Source organism: Pan troglodytes, chromosome 8, assembly GCF_028858775.2.
Source record: "Pan troglodytes isolate AG18354 chromosome 8, NHGRI_mPanTro3-v2.0_pri, whole genome shotgun sequence".
Taxonomy (NCBI): domain Eukaryota; kingdom Metazoa; phylum Chordata; class Mammalia; order Primates; family Hominidae; genus Pan; species Pan troglodytes.
In genome coordinates this window covers 37,589,317-37,607,399 of record NC_072406.2, presented here as the reverse complement: position 1 = coordinate 37,607,399, position 18,083 = coordinate 37,589,317, and the positions used below count along the sequence as shown (strand labels likewise).

The 18,083-nt window shown below is 36.5% G+C and overlaps 1 protein-coding gene across 7 annotated transcripts in view; it reads left to right on the top strand.

Moving 5' to 3' along the window:
* Positions 1 to 15,670, top strand: part of ARHGAP21 (Rho GTPase activating protein 21) — a 136,525-nt gene extending 120,855 nt beyond the window's left edge. For all 7 annotated transcript variants that reach the window (XM_024346264.2, XM_054660840.2, XM_024346263.3 and 4 more), the window contains 12 exons: positions 1,319 to 1,383; positions 1,745 to 1,881; positions 2,453 to 2,595; positions 3,295 to 3,450; positions 3,543 to 3,621; positions 4,148 to 4,221; positions 4,299 to 4,388; positions 7,325 to 7,450; positions 7,633 to 7,674; positions 7,990 to 8,095; positions 10,002 to 10,033; positions 13,182 to 15,670. In XM_024346264.2, coding sequence (XP_024202032.1) covers positions 1,319 to 1,383; positions 1,745 to 1,881; positions 2,453 to 2,595; positions 3,295 to 3,450; positions 3,543 to 3,621; positions 4,148 to 4,221; positions 4,299 to 4,388; positions 7,325 to 7,450; positions 7,633 to 7,674; positions 7,990 to 8,095; positions 10,002 to 10,033; positions 13,182 to 14,876 — 2,745 coding nt within the window. In that variant the 3' untranslated portion in view covers positions 14,877 to 15,670. The remainder of the gene's footprint in view (positions 1 to 1,318; positions 1,384 to 1,744; positions 1,882 to 2,452; positions 2,596 to 3,294; positions 3,451 to 3,542; positions 3,622 to 4,147; positions 4,222 to 4,298; positions 4,389 to 7,324; positions 7,451 to 7,632; positions 7,675 to 7,989; positions 8,096 to 10,001; positions 10,034 to 13,181) is intronic.
* Positions 15,671 to 18,083: the final 2,413 nt, after the last annotated feature.

Here is an 18,083-nt window from a genome sequence, read left to right as displayed (position 1 = left end):
AAGAACTTAGATGTGGATTTCAGCTTTAAGTAATAGTTCAGAGGAGTTCTGTGTAACAGGCACCTACTATGTGTCAGGCATTCTCTCAGGCAGTAGATGGTCATTGTTAAAACTCCTTCAGATGACTTGTTCTGTGACACATAGTGGCTGTTTGGAGGACTGAATGAGATAATGCATGTGAAGAATGCCTGCCAAGTAATAAACATTTACTTAATGTGAGCTATTATCATCACCATCTAATCTTAAGACACAGGTACACAAGTATTTTCCCCAGTTTTATAGATGAGAAAACAATAATTCACTGAGCACATACCATATGGCAGATACTATTTTAAACATTTTACATGCATTAATCTCAGCAACCATATGAATGTGTCCTATTATCATCACCACCATTCTAAAAATAAGGAAACAGTGGCAAAGAGAGGCTAAATAATTTCCCTAAGGTCACACAGTGACTTAAGCATCAGGGGTAGGATTTAAATCCAGGCAGTCTTATTCTAGATCTTAATCATATGATCTCTCAGCTGATAAGTTGGAAGAGTCGATTTAAATTCAAGATAACTTACTCCCGTATTTAAAGACTGTATTCTTTGTAAACTGTATCATCATTCACTATCATCAAAATGAGGCAAGTTAAAAAAAATTGAGAACCCCAGTCAATATCAATGTATAATTGGAATGAATAGGAAAAAAAGGATCACTTTATGGTCAACTCTGGCTTTACCATATAGCATTTCATACAAGGTAACTCACAGAGGTTAAAAAAAAAATCATGCAAATTTTGAGCTTTTCTCTTATCTTCTGATAATGTAACTGCCGCTTGTGATACTAGTTGATCCTTGGTTTCACTGTCCTTAAAAATTAGTCACTAACAAATTCTGGCAGTCTGTTTTCATCTTTTATCCACCTATATTATTTGTTTTTCTTTTTGAAGAAAAATCACTTACACGTATATTTCTTAAATGCTGATCATTCTTTCTGGTATTAGAGGAAACACTGGCTGCTTCCTAGTCATTTATTTTAAATGGACGGATCAATTCAATAAGTATTGAACACGTGTTACTTGCTGGTACTATCCTAGGTATCGCATGGATACAGAAAAGCAGCAAAACCCTTTGGCAATGTTGGGAGGCACTTGGAAAATCTTTCACACAGTGATGTTGAATAGAAGCTTTGAAACAGCTCCACTGAGAACAGATGATAGTAGTGTGTGTTTGTGTTAAATAAGCAAAGCCGTACAATAGAAAGCCTCAAAAAAGTAAGGATCACTTATTTATGTTTAGAATTGATTTTCTAATTTTACTTTATTCTGTAGGACACTGGAGTCACTAACAGGGATCTAATTAGTCGAAGAATAAAAGAATACAACAATCTGATGAGGTGAGAATCCCACCTTGCCTGCAGTTAATTTGGATATAAAATCAGTACAGTCATCCCCCTTATTTGCAAGGATACATTCCAAGACCCCCAGTGGATGCTTGAAACCGCAGATAGTACCAAATCCTCTCTACGCTATATTTTTTCCCATATAGTAATGGGCGGGTAGTGTATACAGTGTGGCTACTCGGGATGAAAGGATGATTCTTATTCTGGGCAGGACTACAAAATTGAAAGCTTATGAATTGTTTATTCCAAGAATTTTCCAGTTAATATTTTCAGACCATGGCTCACCATGGGTAACTGAAACCATAGATAGAGGGGGATTACTGTAATTGTTAACAAATGTCATTTCCTTCAACAGCAAAGCAGAACAGTTGCCAAAAACACCTCGCCAGAGTCTCAGCATCAGGCAAACTTTGCTTGGTGCTAAATCAGAGCCAAAGACTCAAAGCCCACACTCTCCGAAGGAAGAGTCGGAAAGGAAACTTCTCAGTAAAGGTATTGATGTTAGCTTTCTAACAAATAAATATGATGATTTAAAATTGGCATCGTTGAGGTACGTTTATGTTTTCTGTACCATTTCTACTGACCAGGCCCCATGTCAACTAGCTCAAAATTCATAGTAGGCTTGGTCTGGGCTCATTGGGCCTTTCCCTTTGTGAGGCCCAAGACACCAGCTTCATTATAAAGCGAAAGTGAGGGAAAATACAAACAATACTTAAATCAGAGACATTACAAATTTAAATGACTCCGAGGATTCAGGTCCTATCATTTTGAAATAAAACTATTACTTTTCCCTTTGTTGAAGTCTCACTATAAAGATGACACACTGATTCTATGTTTTTTTTTTTTTTTTTTTTTTGCTGTTTTAAAGAAAATTATAGCATGCATTATAAAAGAATGAAGTAAAAGTTATACGGAAGAACATATTTTTGTTAAATATAGGATGTATTATTTTATATTACAGGACTTGGATTTATGTAAACATTGATAAAGTGTTTTTAAAGTCATGATTTAGACACTCATTTCCATTTTATTATGTTGTTTTATTTTGACTGGCAATCAAAAGATGATACCAGTCCCCCAAAAGACAAAGGCACATGGAGAAAAGGCATTCCAAGTATCATGAGAAAGACATTTGAGAAAAAGCCAACTGCTACAGGAACTTTTGGCGTCCGACTAGATGACTGCCCACCAGCTCATACTAATCGGGTAGGAGACACCAGCCCACCGGATTTCCTCAAGTCATTAATTCAGTTTTGATTATAATGGGATCTGAGTATATAGCCTTTCAGACAACAGAGACTGTCAATCTGTTTTCCTCTTCATAGCAGACCTTAGTTTCCCTAAGTATTTCTGACCTGTAATGCTTTTTTTCTAATGTATTGACTCCGAAATTGAATAATTATTCAACCATTAGGAATTTGTCTGAAATGGTCGGTAAGAATTCATCTTCAAATCGTGTGTTTCTGCTTTTAGCATTTTAAAACAAGGATGAGAACAAGGACCTGATTAAGAAAGTATAATACATGTAAATGTATGTGCATATATTTAAAACACCCATGCTAGGATTCGTATCATGAATTGATATTACTCTCTCCTCCTCCTCTTTTCTTGACTCTTTATTCAGCGGAACGGTTTCCACATTCTCTTTACCTGTTGTTACTTCCTTTTTAGAATGTTATCTCTCTGGGGGTCCCTCTCTTTCTTTCGGTCTCTTTGTTCTCTTCTTACTGTCTCAAATATCTCTTGCAGGTTTTATCTATTCCCAGATCTATAATGTCTGTATTCTTTATATTACATAACAGCAATTTATGTTTCCTTTTGGATGAAAGGGGCATTTTAGCTGTGATATACAACTACTAAACATTTGTGCTGCATTAAATAAAATGTTTATTTCTTGTTTTGCAGTATATTCCATTAATAGTTGACATATGTTGCAAATTAGTTGAAGAAAGAGGTCTTGAATATACAGGTATTTATAGAGTTCCTGGAAATAATGCAGCCATCTCAAGTATGCAAGAAGAACTCAACAAGGGAATGGCTGATATTGATATACAAGATGATGTAAGTTTGCTTATTTGAATAACTGATCCTTTTTTTTCCCCCTTTGGTGGAACTGGATATGAAAATACTATATTTCTATTTTGTACACCTAGAAATGGCGAGATTTGAATGTGATAAGCAGTTTACTAAAATCCTTCTTCAGAAAACTCCCTGAGCCTCTCTTCACAAATGGTGAGTTAACTCCCGTGAAAGATACCAGATGAAATGGTTCAAGTTACAATTGGAAAACCATAGAATATTAAATTGAACAAGGACAAAATGTCTTGGTCAAAGGAAGCAGGAGGCTTTGTTTAGTTCTCCCTCATATATTAAAAACATAAAAGTTATTTAGGTTCAGTGAAATATGTATTATCTTGTTCATACATGTTTGCAGCCAAATTAATATTATTGTTTCCAGTCAAATGGCTTCTGACATCATAAGGTACAATGAGTAGAAAAATGTTTCTTCAGTCAAGCCAAGTATTTAAGTGCCATGTAAGATACTTTACTAGATGATGTTGGAGGGTGGGGGAGGAATGGACAGGCTGTGTAAATATAGGATGGTTCCTGCAGGGAACTTACATTTTAGAAATTTACATTTCAAAACTATTAGAACTCTTTCCTATGTTGTGGTTTAGAATTGATCCTTAAAGGGAAACTAGATTACAATTCACCTAGGCAATTTAAGATAAATTTGTTTTATTGTTCTTGTCGTCAGATAAATATGCTGATTTTATTGAAGCCAATCGTAAAGAAGATCCTCTAGATCGTCTGAAAACATTAAAAAGACTAGTAGGTATTATTTTATATTTTGGGGGATACAACTAAAATTCAGCCTCTGAATCCATTGTGAAAATAATCTGTTTCAGATTCACGATTTGCCTGAACATCATTATGAAACACTTAAGTTCCTTTCAGCTCATCTGAAGACAGTGGCAGAAAATTCAGAAAAAAATAAGGTATGTAAAATGCTTATTGAAGAAATGTACTTTTAGTGGCTTTAGTTTAAAAGATATGCTTCATTACTTCATGCCAAATAGTCAATAAAAGGTTTGTAATTCAACATCAAACTGGGTAAGTCCTTCTTAAAATTGTTTTTAAAAGCAAAAGATCCCAAAATACCAGTTGTCACCATTTTAAAAGGATATTTTAAAATATTTCTTTTATGGTTATTCAGTAAGAAAAATGAAAAAGTCATAAATTTTACTTCTCTGATTTTTTAGCTGTATATCAATATTTTGAAGAGGTAACATATGCATACGCTACAACAGTCAAAAGGCCAAATAGAATACAGGGAAAACAGACATAAACAGATAAGTCATTTTCATTCCTTTTAACACCACCACATTTTCTTTGTCAAACACAACAAAATATATTCTTTATATTGTCTAATATTCAGTTCACATTCAGTTTTTCTTTTTTTTAAATTATATTAGAGACAGGGTCTCACCATGTTGCCCAGGCTAGTCTCAAACTTCTGGGCTCAAGCAATTCACCTGCCTCCCAAAGTGCTGGGATTATAGGCATGAGCCACCATGCCCAGCCCCATTCAGTTTTTCTTGATTGTAAAAGTGTCTTTGTAGGGTTATTTGCTTAAGTCAATATTCCAAACAAGGTCTACACATGGTATTTGGTTGACAGGTTGTAGTCTTAACTTAGTTTTTTGATGATTATTGCCTAAATCCATTATATCATCAGAGATTTTAAAATGATGATTTTCTAACTCAAGGGCATTACTTCTTAAATTTCTGGAGAAGAAAATAAAAGAATACCACAAGCTCAGGAATATTGCTGACAGTCTTTTCTGAGTGATTTTTCCTTAAGGTAGAGAAAGATCAGTTTAAGAAAGATAGATCAGTTTAGTGACTGTGCATGTTCTGGAAGTTGTAAGGATTGATTATGAGAAGAGTGTCAACCTCTATTACCTGCAAATCAAGAAGCTTACTTCCTTTAGGTGCTCAGTTTCCTCCATAGTGATTGATAGGGCTACAAAATGGTTAGAAAAAAAAAAAGAGAGAAAGGAAGTGAAAGCCTAGACTGTTGCCAGAAATTCATACTGTAGGAGCCAAAGAGTTTTCAATATAATTATAGCTGAAATAGTCTCTAATTAATTTCAGTATTTTCTGAAATCTATTACATCATTCATCAGTTTTGCTGAATGTTAGGAGTACTGTTCGTCTAGTTAATTTAGAAAGTACTGAATTAATCTTTAGCATAGGTCTTTACTGAAGAATTTTTTGTGTCTTTAATTACACTGAATCTTGAAGATGGGGTATGGTATTTTATGGAATATCTTTCAAGAAAAATACAATTTTTAAATTTATGAATAAACTGTAGACTATTTTACCAGTTTTATGTAGGAACCAGCTGAAACTGTTTACCCAGATAAAATATTACGGTGTATACATAGAAATATTAATGTTTGTTATCATTAGTCTAAAAACATAAATCATAGTCAAGAGTCTAGTAAAAATTTTACATAAGGCATTTGAGATGGTAGACTTCTGTTTTTTGAGCCACCAGCACCAGCACAGATTTAAGAGGAGGATGAGTACATATTCTAGAGGGAGACCAGAAACATTTCTGGGTGCCCAGTTTTAAGTACACCTTTCCCACACATAGTTTCTTTCTACCAAGCCAACTCTCTAGAAGAATCCTGACTTCAACACAATTTCTTCTTCTTCCTCTGCACTGATGGTGTCGTTGTATGTGTGCTACACTACTAGTTAACATGTTAGGTGTGCAGCAGTTGCTTTTCTTTTTTTTCCATTTTGGCTTTTTGAGTTTGGCAGTGATTTTTACCCCCCTGGGATGTTATTAGGGTTGATTAAAGTTATTTTAATCAAATACTGAATTCAAAATATATTAGATACTATAAGATTTAATGAAGGAAAACAAAAGATCCATAACTTTGACAATCTGATAAACAAGGAATACCAAATATGGAAATTAATGTAGCTTCAGAAGATTGGTTTCAAGTAAAAATTGGTCAGAAATAATATTTCCAGACACTGGGTGTTTACACATTAGTGATTTTGATATACTAGAGGGAAAATCTGTAACCTTTCATGTATTTTTCAGCACTTCTTCCACTTTTCATTTCTGAAGGGGAGGGAGTTTTTTGTTTTTTTTTTTTCTTTTTTTCTTCAAACATCTTCAAACAGGATCTTACTCTGTCGCCCAGGCTGCAACCTCGACCTCCTCCCACCTCAGCCTCTGGAGTAGCTGGGACTGCATGCACACACCATCGTGCGCGGCTAATTTATTTTTAGTAGAGATGAGGTCTTGAACTCCTGGGCTCAAGCAATCCACCTGACTCGGTCCCCCAAAGTGCTGGGACTACAGGTGTGCCTGTAATCTTCTGCAAGTTTTTTTTTCCTTTGATTTGAACATTTTTATCAGTTAATCCAGCTTTGGTAACCCTCGTTTTGAACCAAGTCAGTTGTTTTCAATCAAAGTCTTCTTGGAAAAAAATGAATGCTAATTATGCATTGCACATTATCATTAATGCAGAAAAAACGTTTTGTACACATTTGCTTTAAAAATCCTAACTAGGCCACTTGTGGTGGCTGACACTTGGAATCACAGCACTTTGGGAAGCTGAGGCTGGAGAACTGCTTGAGGCCACGATTCGATTTCGAGACCTGCCTTGGCAACATAATAAGATTCTATCGAGAGTGCAGTAAGCTGTGATCATGCCACTGCACTGCAGCCTGGGTGAACGTGAGACCCTGTCTCAGAAAAAAAAAAAAAAAATCTTGCTAGAAAGCATTATTTTTTTAATCTACATCAATTTTTCTGTTTATTCTTTTTCATCAAAAATCCTACAATGGCAATTTCAGCCTACTTCCTTAAGAAAAATTCTGGTATTTCCCAGTATCATCCTTTCTTTCAGATGGAACCAAGAAACCTAGCAATAGTGTTTGGTCCCACCCTTGTTCGAACATCAGAAGACAACATGACCCACATGGTCACCCACATGCCTGACCAGTACAAGATTGTAGAAACGCTCATCCAGCACGTAAGTTCATGCTTCATCTCTGCAAGAAAATTCATTTTCACGGGCAGCCGCTATTTGGTCAGACAGAGGTTGGTTGTAATATTTTTCCCTAAGAAAATTACCCTTTTTCTATACTATCCTCCAAGATCTCAGTATATTTAAAGGCTTGTTTAATTTCTCTTCTCACCTTTTTTAAATTTTAGCATGACTGGTTTTTCACAGAAGAAGGTGCTGAAGAGCCTCTTGTAAGTATTGTCTGTCAGCATTTGTACTCAGTAGTTTCATTTGGGACACAAGATCCTGGCGCGCCAACAATGTCAACTTCCTGCTTTGTATGCTATTGTCCGCTTTGCGCCCCGGAAGCAGGTCTCTAGCTCAGTTTCTGATCTAATGAATATACAAGTACGGTGCTTATTTTGCAGTTAATTATGCGTAAACAATGTAAACACATTAAGCACAGGTGCTTTACTTAGTAATGTGTCTTTTACTAAATGTTGTTTAAATTTTAAAGAAAGTATCTTTGAAGAGATGATGAAGAGATCTTTGTTTATTAACCATAGACAACAGTGCAGGAGGAAAGCACAGTAGACTCCCAGCCAGTGCCAAACATAGATCATTTACTCACCAACATTGGAAGGACAGGAGTCTCCCCAGGAGATGTATCAGGTAACTCTTGCCTGGGCAGTCTTGACCTCTAGGCTGAAAGCTACATTCTTACAATATGAAAGAGCAAATCAATCATAGTGAATTGTTACTTATGATTTTTTTCTTTTTCTCTTCCTTTCTACTAATAAAAAACCTTAATCTTCCTTTTCCAATTGATCTGAATTATCTTCCAGTGACTCTAATGCCATTGGCAGTGCATGCAGTTGTAATGTTTGTCAGAATGGAACTATGAGGGAAATGAGCATGCAAACCACTGTTTTGTTCTTTTTTTTTTTTTTTTTTTAATTCACAGTTTCCATGTAATAGTCATCACAAGGTAAAACAGATATATGCTACTGAGTATGTGGTTGCTGTGATGGCAGAAAGTATGATCTGGGCTGTATAAGTAGTTCTTATTCTTGAGCCAGGAGTTCTGTTTAAAAGCAGCAAGTTAAATCTGTTGAACTGGTAATGGGCACCATTTTCATAAATACAGTGTATTATTTGTCACAGTAAAAAGCCAGCCTATTTGACATTTATTTTCTTCTGTTTCCTGTTGCCACCCTAATGCTTGGTTAAGTATTAGTTCTTCTAGGCTCTTTTGATGAAAACTTTCTCCTGCCAAACTGTTGCACTAATCTAGCATGTTGTTTTACACAATGTTCTCCCTTTGTCTCTAGTTCTTGTTTTAGTCCTAAAGGGTTTTTTCAGCTCTTACTGACACAGGCAAATCTATACTGATGTTGAACAGGCGAAGTGGGAGGAGTCTATCACACGGTAATGTCACTAGTGGATTCTGTGATGTCCCTGATGGACAGCTGGAACTGTAGGAAGAAGGAGGACTGTTGTCCACACTGTAGCTGCCTTGTCTGCAGAAACCCCCGATTCTTGTAAATGCAAACATAGTTGATCTGTGGTGTAAAGTTTCTCATAAGATTATTGTAAACAGATCAATACTACTTTCTTAAAAGTTTTTCTGCTGTTTCTTGTTATTTCTGAAGCAGACCCTGAGGAGAAATAGCATGGTATGGTCTACCAGTTCTTAAAGTCATAAAGCATTTAGCCATGTGTTAAAAGGGGCGTGGCATGGGGCTCAGCTCATTAATTCTGAAAACCAATTTCCCTAATGTTGAAAGATGAAACTTCAAAATTGGTATTATCCTGAATATTGCTAGCCCCTTCCTACCCTCTTTATAATTGTATAATCTGAGTTTTTGCCAGACAGTAAAATTATGGTCTCCATTTTTCCATTTCCATAATAGCATTTGTTAATAGATAATTGCAAAACTGGTAGCAATTTAACCAAACTAGTCAAAAGGATCCCTCAACTGCACTGCTATGGAACTGGGGTCTGAAGCACAAAGATAAACATTATTTAATGTAAAACCAAAGTGACCTGGAAGCAAGATTATCTTAATGCCTCTTTTGCATCCATACGCATACAGCATAATGCTCAGAAAATTTAAGTCTGACAAAAATCAACATAAACATGCCAGTATGAGTGTCTCAATTGTAGCTAGGGCGGCCAACACTCTTAAAAGTTCTACATTGTGTATCAGTCTCAGATACAGGATGTGGTACATTAAAAAAAAAATTATTACACTGTCCTGAAGCTTCTTTATTGCTAGATTTAATATTTAGAAAATCTAATAAACACGAGTGTTTCTGTTTTTGTTTAGCACAGGGCTCCTTTGCCATTTCTATCATTGAGCTGGTTCTGCCTACAATTCACAGCATCCTTTCATGGCGGTGGCTTTCTGTGGTGCAGCTTGCATCTTTGTGAGCTCTGACTATCCACTGTGTTCTATTGTTTTGAGTTTTGCTTTCACATTTTGTTCTGTGCCTGTCTTTCCATAAGTTTTGCATTGTTTGTGGAAAGCAGTAAAGATTGGCTAATACTGACCATGTTTTATTTAATTTTTCACAGATTCAGCTACTAGTGACTCAACAAAATCTAAGGTAAATTGTTTCATACAATTTGAAATATTTTAGGGGGGAATTGTTTTTTGGCTGATTGTTATGGTTGATATACAAATGCATTCCTCTCTATGTCTAATGAGACAGAGCAACAAAGTATAATCAAAAAATTAATTCCTAAAACAATATATGATAAGAAGAATACTAGATTTTGAGTTGGAATAAGAACTCAAAAGTTCATATTCTTCTCATTGTGCAGTTTTAGCATAATACAAAGAACTAGGCCATTCTATAATGTGAAAATTAGGTCCTAACATATACAGAAGTGAATAATAAAATGAGAAGCCTCCCTGCACCCATCTTCATCTCCAATAATTATCAGCACTCGGCCAACTCCGTTTGCTCTGTACGCCACCTGCTTCCCTCCCTCTAGGACCATCTTTACACAAATCCCAAGCATCATATCATCTGTAAATATTTCAGAAATAACAATTTTTTGTTATGCATTTTAACAGACAGTATAGTCTTGCCTTTTCAGTGAAATCACTAATTTTTTTAATAATATTTTTACACAATCTGTGTTCCCTCAATTACACAACTTTTTGAGTAGTTTGTGGGACATTTATAGTTCTTAGAAAGTTTTTTGTCAAGTCAGTGGATCTAAATTTTGCTCTGTTGAGGCAGTAGCAACTGGAATTGTCAGACTTCTTAAAACATTGTTAGTTATGTTTTGTAATGAGACATGAATTTTACATATCATGTTTAAATATCATAACAGGACTCCATATGATTAAATTATAATTCTTACAAAAATGTTTTATCATGTCTCTATTACTTGTGATGTTTATCTTTTTGCCCAGCTTTTTATCTTGAAAAATGTTAAACCTACAGAAAAGCTGCTAAAATAATAGCACCCAAATCCTTTACCCTAAAGCTGCTAAAATAATAGCACCCAAATCCTTTACCCTAGATTCATCAATTGTAAATTCACACTTTTGTTCTGAATCATTTGATAGTTACTTGTAGAGATAACACTACTCCTAAATACTTCAGCATGTATCACCAGAGAACTGGGGCATTCTCCTATATAATTACAGTGTAATTTTCATACTCAGGAAACTGAGGTAAGTACAACACATTATTATCTAATGTGCAGTTTTTATACAGATTGTCCCAGTAATATTCTTTACTTCCTTATACAGAATGCAGTCAAGGATCATTCCTTGCATTTCTTTGTCAAATCTCTTTAGACTTCTTTAATCTAGAACAGTTTCCTTAACTCTATTGCCAGCAGATGAGATTTTAAACCAGAGAGACCTGTTTGAAATCCCTGCTTTTCCCTTCTCTAGATGCATTTTTCTTAACCTGTTATTACAGTAGCCTTTTCATCTTATCCATAGTGGTGTTATGCCATGCCTGTAATATAGTGGATATCCCAATGACATGATTAACTACTTCTAACAAACAGTCTCTGTAGAAAAGTAGAGTAATTTGCCTCAACACATATATGATCATAGAATTGTAAAGAGAACCTTAAGGAAATCTGAAAGACAGTATAATCTAATTGCTTCTCGCCACGGAATTGAGATGTTTAAAAGTGAATCCCTTGCTCGTACCCAGCAAGCGAGAGAGGATGGACATCAAGGTCTCCCAGTTGAGAGCCCAGTCACAACCATTATCCCCTACAGTCTTCAGCACAATGTGGGGAAATGTAAATAACCATTAGAAATGTGCTGGATAATTATGAAAGTCTTTATAACTTGTAAAAACAAAGTTCTGTTCATCTGTGATTTCATCTTAGCGAATTCTTTGATAGAACAGCCTAAATTAATTCTTTGATAGAACAGCCTAAATTTTTACTTTAAGACTTTAAATAGAGCAGTTTTAACTTGTCTAAGATTTGCAGGCAATAGAGAAATATACTGTCTGTTTCTATTACTCAGCATACCTCCTGCCTACCTGCTTGTCTTAAAAAGTGTGTGGTAAACCAGCAGATATTTAGGAAGAAACTAATAGTTGCAATCAAGAACCTATTATATCTAGATGCAGTGGCTCATGCCTGTAAATCCTGGCACTTTGGGAGGCTGAGGTGGGAGGATAGCTTGAGACTAAGGCTTCTAGACCAGCCTGGGCAACATGGTGAAACTCCATCTTAAAAAAAATTTTTTTAAAAGAACCTATTATACATAGCAAATAACTTTCCCAATAACACTGCACTACAGTGTTTCTGTGGTAAGGATTTAATTGTACTTATGTTAATTGATCTTTCCTTTCTACCTTCCTGGGGTGGGTTCTCACTCTGTCACCCAGGCTGGAGTGCAATGGTACCCTCATGCCTCACTGCAGCCTTGACTTCCCCAGGCTCAGGTGATCCTCTGACCTCGGCCTCCCAAGTAGCCAGGACCACAGGTGCGTGCCACCATGCCCACTTAATTTTTTGTAGAGACAGGCCTTCACCATGTTCCCTAGGCTGATCTCGAACTTCTGGGCTCGAGCAATCTGCCCGCCTCAGCCTCCCAAAGTGCTGGGATTACAGGCATGAGCCACCACACCTGGCCTGTTTTTTGAATATTCTAATTCCGTTGTTACCTTGAGATAAATGAAGACATTACCAACCTGATTTACTTAAGGCAGATCCTTGAAGATCCTGCCTGAATGAACTAATGGAAGACCAGAGTTCCCTTATCTCAATGAGCTTATCTGATACAGTATCTATATCATGTGGTACCTGTAATTAGAAAAATCAAAGTCAGTCATAAACATTTAATAACCTATATTAGAATATCATGTTTGACCGTGTCACAATATTGTTTTACCTATCCTATGCCTCTATTCCAAATGAAGGAAGTGAAGAATGCCTGGGCACTGTGGAAGGAGGGAAGGTCAGGTGTTTGGGGGATTTTGATAGGAATCAGCACTAAGCACAGACTATTTTCCTGAAAGGCAGATGTGTATGAGCTGTGGCTTGGCAGTTAAATACCACGAGGCAAGAAATTGGACTCATTAAATAAAAATTTGACTTTGGTTCAAGGTAAAAAGAGGTATTAAAAAAAAAGCTAATTGCACTGTTAATGCTTCCAGAGCTTTAGTAGATATAATTTGATAAGAAATATTTGGGAGACAAGCTTGTCAGAAAATGAACTCAGCTGCATTCTTATGCTCAGAGTCCTTCTTCTCTCTTGCTTCCCAGGGTTCTTGGGGATCTGGAAAGGACCAGTATAGCAGGGAACTGCTTGTGTCCTCCATCTTTGCAGCTGCTAGTCGCAAGAGGAAGAAGCCGAAAGAAAAAGCACAGCCTAGCAGCTCAGAAGATGAACTGGACAATGTATTTTTTAAGAAAGAAAATGTGGAACAGTGTCACAATGATACTAAAGAGGAGTCCAAAAAAGAAAGTGAGACACTGGGCAGAAAACAGAAGATCATCATTGCCAAAGAAAACAGCACTAGGAAAGACCCCAGCACGACAAAAGATGAAAAGATATCACTAGGAAAAGAGAGCACGCCTTCCGAAGAACCCTCACCACCACACAACTCAAAACACAACAAGTCACCAACTCTCAGCTGTCGCTTTGCCATCCTGAAAGAGAGCCCCAGGTCACTTCTGGCACAGAAGTCCTCCCACCTTGAAGAGACAGGCTCTGACTCTGGCACTTTGCTCAGCACGTCTTCCCAGGCCTCCCTGGCAAGGTTTTCCATGAAGAAATCAACCAGTCCAGAAACGAAACATAGTGAGTTTTTGGCCAACGTCAGCACCATCACCTCAGATTATTCCACCACATCGTCTGCTACATACTTGACTAGCCTGGACTCCAGTCGACTGAGCCCTGAGGTGCAATCCGTGGCAGAGAGCAAGGGGGACGAGGCAGATGACGAGAGAAGCGAACTCATCAGCGAAGGGCGGCCTGTGGAAACCGACAGCGAGAGCGAGTTTCCCGTGTTCCCCACAGCCTTGACTTCAGAGAGGCTTTTCCGAGGAAAACTGCAAGAAGTGACTAAGAGCAGCCGGAGAAATTCTGAAGGAAGTGAATTAAGTTGCACCGAGGGAAGTTTAACATCAAGTTTAGATAGCCGGAGACAGCTCTTCAGTTCCCATAAACTCATCGAATGTGATACTCTTTCCAGGAAAAAATCAGCTAGATTCAAGTCAGATAGTGGAAGTCTAGGAGATGCCAAGAATGAGAAAGAAGCACCTTCGTTAACTAAAGTGTTTGATGTTATGAAAAAAGGAAAGTCAACTGGGAGTTTACTGACACCCACCAGAGGCGAATCCGAAAAACAGGAACCCACATGGAAAACGAAAATAGCAGATCGGTTAAAACTGAGACCCAGAGCCCCTGCGGATGACATGTTTGGAGTAGGGAATCACAAAGTGAATGCCGAGACTGCTAAAAGGAAAAGCATCCGGCGCAGACATACACTAGGAGGGCACAGAGATGCTACTGAAATCAGCGTTTTGAATTTTTGGAAAGTGCATGAGCAGAGCGGGGAGAGAGAATCTGAACTTTCAGCTGTAAACCGGTTAAAACCAAAATGCTCAGCCCAGGACCTTTCCATCTCAGACTGGCTGGCCAGGGAACGCCTACGCACCAGTACCTCTGACCTTAGCAGAGGAGAAATCGGAGATCCCCAGACAGAGAACCCAAGAACACGAGAAATAGCCACGACCAACACACCTTTGTCTCTTCATTGCAACACAGGCAGTTCTTCCAGCACCTTGGCTTCAACAAACAGGCCCCTTCTTTCCATACCACCACAGTCACCTGACCAAATAAACGGAGAAAGCTTCCAGAACGTGAGCAAAAATGCTAGTTCTGCAGCGAATGCCCAACCTCATAAACTGTCTGAAACCCCAGGCAGTAAAGCAGAGTTTCATCCCTGTCTTTAAACTGGGGGTATGTCCACTCTAGCAAGTAAAAAAACTACTGTTACACGTTCCAGTAACTCTGTCAATATTTTCTTGTATCAGAATTGTTATTATGCAGCCTTCATTTGGGCTGGTTTCATCATTTTGCACTGTGAAATAGCTTTACAGTGCATTACTACAGCCAGAAGAACATATATATATATATATATATTTAAAAATATATCGGATAGTTGTATACAAATGAGCAAGGTATTTGTTGCAACTTACTACATAGCATATACCCAAAATCACTGAAGAAAATCGCTGGCATCAGTGTGCAGCAAATTTGTTCTTTTGGTTTCATCACTAACAAAAGTGCCTCATCATAAAAATACAGTTGGTTTTTAGGGTGCCATATTGTTAAAATTAGATAACTTACATTGAATAAACGAATGCGTTTTATTGGTAACAGATTTCATTACATTTACCAGTTTTAACACAGGTGGATACAGAACTTCCATTCTTTAGTCATTCCAGGTGGATCTGAGTTTTATATTCAAACTTTTAATACAGTTTTTGAGTTTTGTGTGACTTGAATTTTTAATCTTTCTGTAAAATACGTAACTTAAATGAACATATTAAATGTGTATCTTTTCTTCAGATACCAGATTTGATATAATGTTGTAACATAGGTGTGTAGATAGTGGATCCTGGATGGAACTGGCTTCTTTATCGAGAAGAATATAATTCTGCATGAGGACTTAATGAATCCAAACCTGTGTCATGCCTGTGTGCATACCCAATTAAACACTGGAAATAAAAATTGTTTTGGTGAATTTTGCATGGCTTGAAACTTATTCTGATATATTTTTAGATGTCATCCATTTATAACTACCTTACATGATTAATTGGTCCTGACTTTAAAAAGGTGCCTACTATATTTATACATTCCATCTTCTCCTCTTTCTTGCTGTAGTGGGCAGAGACTCTTACAGATGCTTACATTAGCCTAACCTCACTTGTTGACCGATAGTGTTTAACTCTTCTAGGTAAAGTAATGTATGTTAATGTTCTTTTCGTGAGTGAAACGAACATGAGTTTGGAGTCACTCCAGCTCTACCTAGGTATGTGAACTTGAACACATTATTTAACTTCTCTGAATTTGTTTTCTCATATAAACAGTTAGTTACAGTAACACTACCTATTATAAGGGTGATTAGATTTAAATGAGATACTGTTCCACTTACAGTGCCTGCCACACACTAGTTTCAAAATAGAACAAAGCTATTGTTGGAAGTAATGGTTACAAAAAAATCTCAGACTGTTAAGGCTGAGAAGGACCTTAACAGTCATCAAATCCAGAGATTGTCAACTGTCAAACATGATACTTTATTAAAAGTATTTTGAGATTTCCCCTTTACCATCATGAAATTCATAATATATCTAAATATAACTTTACATTCAGTATGTTATGATATAGACCATAATCCCCTATTATAAAAGAAAAATGAAAGTGATTTATAATAAAATAAATTTTTCAATATGCAAATGCTCAGGTACAACTACATCATGAGAATAATACAGTGGAATAGTCAGATGTTTGCTCCAATATATAGAGTCACTAACAATGGTAACTACACATGGAGATGGTACCATGAATAGTTTGCTGCTGGCGATGAGATTTTACTAGGAGTCATGCCCTGCTTTTAAAGTTTTGAACAAAACAAAGCACACACTTCCCTTAGTTTACATGAGGGGGAGTTCTTGCAGTGTATTATTAAAAGTGTCAAAAACACTTTTTACTTATATGTTTTAAAAGTTACTTTCAAGGCTCAAATAGTTTTATATTATTTGTTCTTGCTCCTAATTTTTTCTATATATTTTTTTTCTTTTGAGAGAGAGTGTCACTCTCAGTCTATTGCCCAGGCTGGAGCACAGTGGTATGATCATCAAGTTCACTGCAGAGCTGCGACTGACAGGCACGTGCCACCATGCCCAGCTAACTTTTTTTTTTTGTATTTTTTTTGTAGAGATGGGCTTTCTCCATGTTGCCCAGGCTCATCTCAAACTCCCAGGCTCAAGCGATCCACCCGCCTTGGCCTCCCAAAGTACTGGGATTACCGGCATGAGTCACCACGCCCAGCCTTTCTTTGGCTATAATTTGCTGGACTTTTTAATTTCTTGAGACGATTGCTTGGAAAATTGATTTTTAGTTGTTTTCTAATATCTTCATTTTAAGGCTATATGCTGTATTTTTATTATCATTCATTTCAAAATGCTTTCTAGTTTGCATTCTGATTTTTTTCTTTAACCTGTGAGTTATTTAGCAATGTATTGCTTAATTTCCAAACATTTGAAAACTTTCTGGTTATGTTGACTCCAGCATAATGTTACATTATCATTAAACATACATTTGAAATTGAGACATCCATTTTGACCCACTATATGGTCAATTTTGAGAAATAATACATGTCTACTTGAAAAGAATATGTTTCTGTCCTTACTGGATGCTTTTTATTTGGTGTATTAGGTCAAATTTAATCATGTTTTACAGATCTAGATCATTATAGATTTCTTACCTGGCTCTTACCAGTTCCTGAGAAGTGATAGAATATTATGATATGAATGTAGATTTGCATATCTTTTATGTCAGTCTTTTATTTTGAAGTTAGTTTACTAAGTGAACATAAATTTAGAATTGTTACGTCTTTGTGGTAGATTGACCCTTCTATTATGAAATGTCCTTCATAATCAGTCTCAACCAAAGCTTTATTGCCTTATTTTATATATTAATGTAGCTATATTAGTTACTTTTGGTTAGTATTTGCATAATACATCATTTTCATCCGTATTAATCCTTTTGTATTTTTCTCATAACAGCATATAGATTTTCTTTAAACATAGTCTCTTAGTTGGAATACGTAACCCAGTTACATTTAATATGATTATTTATGTGTTTGGATTCACATCTACAGCTGAACCATTCATTTTCTCCATGACCAGGGCATTTTACCTATCCTTTTCTCTTGTTTCTTGCCTCTTTTGGATTAATATTTTTATTATACCATTTCCTCCTATTAGCATATTTATATGTTCTTTTCATGGACATCCTTGACTTAACTGAATATAATTTAAATTGGATTCTACTTTGTGTATTTTTTTGTAGAGACCAGGTTTCGTCATGTTGCCCAGGCTGGTCTCAAATGCCTGGGCTCAAGCGATTTGCCTGTCTTGGTCCCCCAAAGTGCT